This window comes from Petaurus breviceps, unplaced genomic scaffold (genome assembly GCF_028583685.1).
Source record: "Petaurus breviceps papuanus isolate PSGF00001 unplaced genomic scaffold, PetGlider_PUasm1.0 91041, whole genome shotgun sequence".
NCBI lineage: Eukaryota > Metazoa > Chordata > Mammalia > Diprotodontia > Petauridae > Petaurus > Petaurus breviceps.
The window spans coordinates 40,608,319-40,610,645 of record NW_027187400.1 but is presented as its reverse complement, the minus strand read 5'-3'; the positions used below and the strand labels follow the sequence as shown (position 1 = coordinate 40,610,645).

Sequence of the window (2,327 nt, the reverse complement as noted above, 5' to 3'; positions counted from 1 at the left end):
TGTGTCAGAGAGGGTAGATGGGAGGCTAGGCGCAGAGAGTCGGGGAGGCTGCACCCCAACATCTCCCAGGCCCAGCTCTCCTCACCTCAAAGAAACTGTCGTAATGTTCCTGCACCTCCACATCGCTGACGTGACCTGGAGGGGTCGGGGATGAAAACAAGGGTCACCCAAAGCGGACTCCTCCCGGGCCTTTGCCGCAGTTGTGACATTCAGACCCCCATTTCTGACTCCTGAGCCCTGCCCCTGCGGGGTCCTCAGCCCCAGCCGCCCATCCCCTGCCCCACTCCTCACAGTGGGATCCATCCGCTGTCTGGGCCGTGTTCTGTGGGTTCCGGTACAGGTTGAGCAGCACGATGGTCTGAGGTGAGGGAGATAAGGAGGTAAAGGGGGGGCGGGGATCAACCAGGGGTCGGAAGGACCGGCCTTCGCTAAAGCAGAGGCGTCTGAGGGGACAGGACAAAGAGGGGGCGCTAATGAAGTGAACGATGCTGCGAGGGAACAGAGGCTCAGGGAGAACAAGAGGGGAGGCCACCCCAGTATTTCTCCGGGAAGTGGGGACTGCCTCACCTGACTGAATGTGGGTTTATTGTGGAGCCGGGAGCACCGGTCCCCGTGCCTGCAAGCCCCAATCTTAAAGTAAAAGGAGCAGTTAACCCTGAAAGAAGGGTGAGAATATAGGGTGAATGGGTGGGAGGGCCCCTGCTGCCCCTCCCCCTGCACTGGGACCTGCCACCCATCCCCCACCAAACAGGACCTGTCACAGCTCCCCTAGGACCCTGCTACCCATCCCCCAGCAAGCAGGACCTATCACCCCTCCCCCAGCACTGGGACCTGCCATCCCTTCCCCAACATTGAGACCTATCACCCCTCCCCCAACAGGGTCCAGCCAAATGGGTCCTGCCACCCCTCCCCCAAGTGGGACCTGTCACTCCTCCTCTAGGACCCTGTCAAGTGGGACCTGCCACCCATCCCACCCCCAGGACCCCGTCAAATGAGAGCCCTGCCGACCCTCCCCGGAGGACTCCGATGGCTGATACGGAGTTTCAGCCCAATACGACACCCCTCCTGCCACCACCATCGATTCTCACTTGTCCTTTTCTGTCCCGAAAATCGAAGCTAAATACTCAGCCATTTTCACCCGCTCCCTCCACCTGTCTGCTTCATACGTCACTTCCGGTGATATAAGCCTCTTCCGGGGTGGCTTTGAGGCGTGGATCCCTGGGAATTGAAGTCCGGCGGGTAGGGGGCGGTGTCTGAGAGGGAAAGATGTCCCGGATCGCCCTTCCCCTAGTCTAGAGGCGGGAGAGGCTGCGCCTGGGAGTGAGGCAGAGAGAAGTCCCTGAGAGAGTAGGGGGCTGGAGGGGAGGGACAGGGCGCCCAAGTTGTCAGGCGCATGCGTACGGAGGAGGGACTACAAGCCCCAGAAGCCCCAGTGGCACTAGGCGCAAGCGCGTTGAGAAAGGAGGAAGGAGAAGCGGTGGGTGAGTTAGGGGACTGTCCCCGCCCTGTCCCCCAGCCCCTTCTACCACCTGGTCTGGGTCGGGGAAGTGGGGGTGTTGATTGTTTTGCGCCCCTCCTCTCGCTGATTCGGACCCTGCTCACTCGCGACAGGAGTGACTTGTACCTGCTGCGGCTCCCGTACGATAGCGGGGTACGCTTGGAGATCCCGACTCGTCTCCTTTTCCCTGCAGCCCTTCCCGGTCCTTCCTCTGGACCCAGGATGAACCTGGAGCGGGTGTCCAATGAGGAGAAGCTGAACCTCTGCCGGAAGTACTACCTAGGTGAGGGGGGGGGGGACGTGGGCACCCCATCCCTGTGGGTGCCGGCGGTGGGGGGCTGGGCCCCTCGTCCCCCGCTCCCCGGGGGGAGTGGCCGACCAAATGCCCGTCTCCCCCCCCCGACCCCCTTCATTTGCAGGCGGGTTTGCTCTCCTGCCCTTTCTCTGGCTGGTCAACGTGCTGTGGTTCTTCCGAGAGGCTTTCCTGGCCCCAGCCTACGAGGAGCAGGGACAGATCAAGGGCTGTAAGTCTCTGGAGGCGCGGGGAGGAGGGGCAGATGGTAAGTAGATTCCTGGCCAGCCTAGGCATGGTTTGGTTTTTGCCTTCTCTTCTTCCCTCTGCTCCCTTTCCAGACGTCTGGCGTTCAGCCCTGGGGCTGGTCTTTTGGCTTGTGGCGCTGACCTCCTGGATCACCGTCTTCCAGATCAACCGAGCCCGCTGGGGAGCTCTGGGCGACTATCTCTCCTTCACTATCCCTCTGGGGATACCCTGATCGGGCCTTCCCAAGGCCCGTCCCCCCCCCCCCCCCCCCCCCCCCCCCCCCCCCCC

General features: G+C 62.3%; 2 protein-coding genes across 6 annotated transcripts; one reads left to right on the top strand and one right to left on the bottom strand.

Moving 5' to 3' along the window:
• LOC138154148 (splicing factor U2AF 35 kDa subunit) lies at positions 1-1,260 on the bottom strand. Of its 2 annotated transcripts, none has more exons than XM_069078671.1 (4): positions 1,089-1,260; positions 568-655; positions 292-358; positions 1-135 (listed from the first exon to the last, which is right to left on the bottom strand). In XM_069078671.1, exons 1-4 carry the CDS (start codon positions 1,130-1,132, stop codon positions 26-28), a joined length of 309 nt encoding a protein of 102 aa, XP_068934772.1. In that variant the 5' UTR covers positions 1,133-1,260; the 3' UTR covers positions 1-25. The 2 variants fall into 2 exon arrangements, with proteins under 2 accessions (XP_068934772.1, XP_068934771.1); XM_069078670.1 differs by having other exon boundaries at positions 292-443; positions 1,009-1,139.
• Positions 1,261-2,321, top strand: PSENEN (presenilin enhancer, gamma-secretase subunit). Of its 4 annotated transcripts, none has more exons than XM_069078669.1 (4): positions 1,261-1,485; positions 1,615-1,781; positions 1,918-2,022; positions 2,132-2,321. In XM_069078669.1, exons 1-4 carry the CDS (start codon positions 1,394-1,396, stop codon positions 2,269-2,271), a joined length of 504 nt encoding a protein of 167 aa, XP_068934770.1. In that variant the 5' UTR covers positions 1,261-1,393; the 3' UTR covers positions 2,272-2,321. The 4 variants fall into 4 exon arrangements, with proteins under 4 accessions (XP_068934770.1, XP_068934767.1, XP_068934768.1 ...); XM_069078666.1 differs by having other exon boundaries at positions 1,276-1,481; positions 1,692-1,781; XM_069078667.1 differs by having other exon boundaries at positions 1,352-1,481; positions 1,612-1,781.
• The last annotated feature ends 6 nt before the right edge of the window (positions 2,322-2,327 follow it).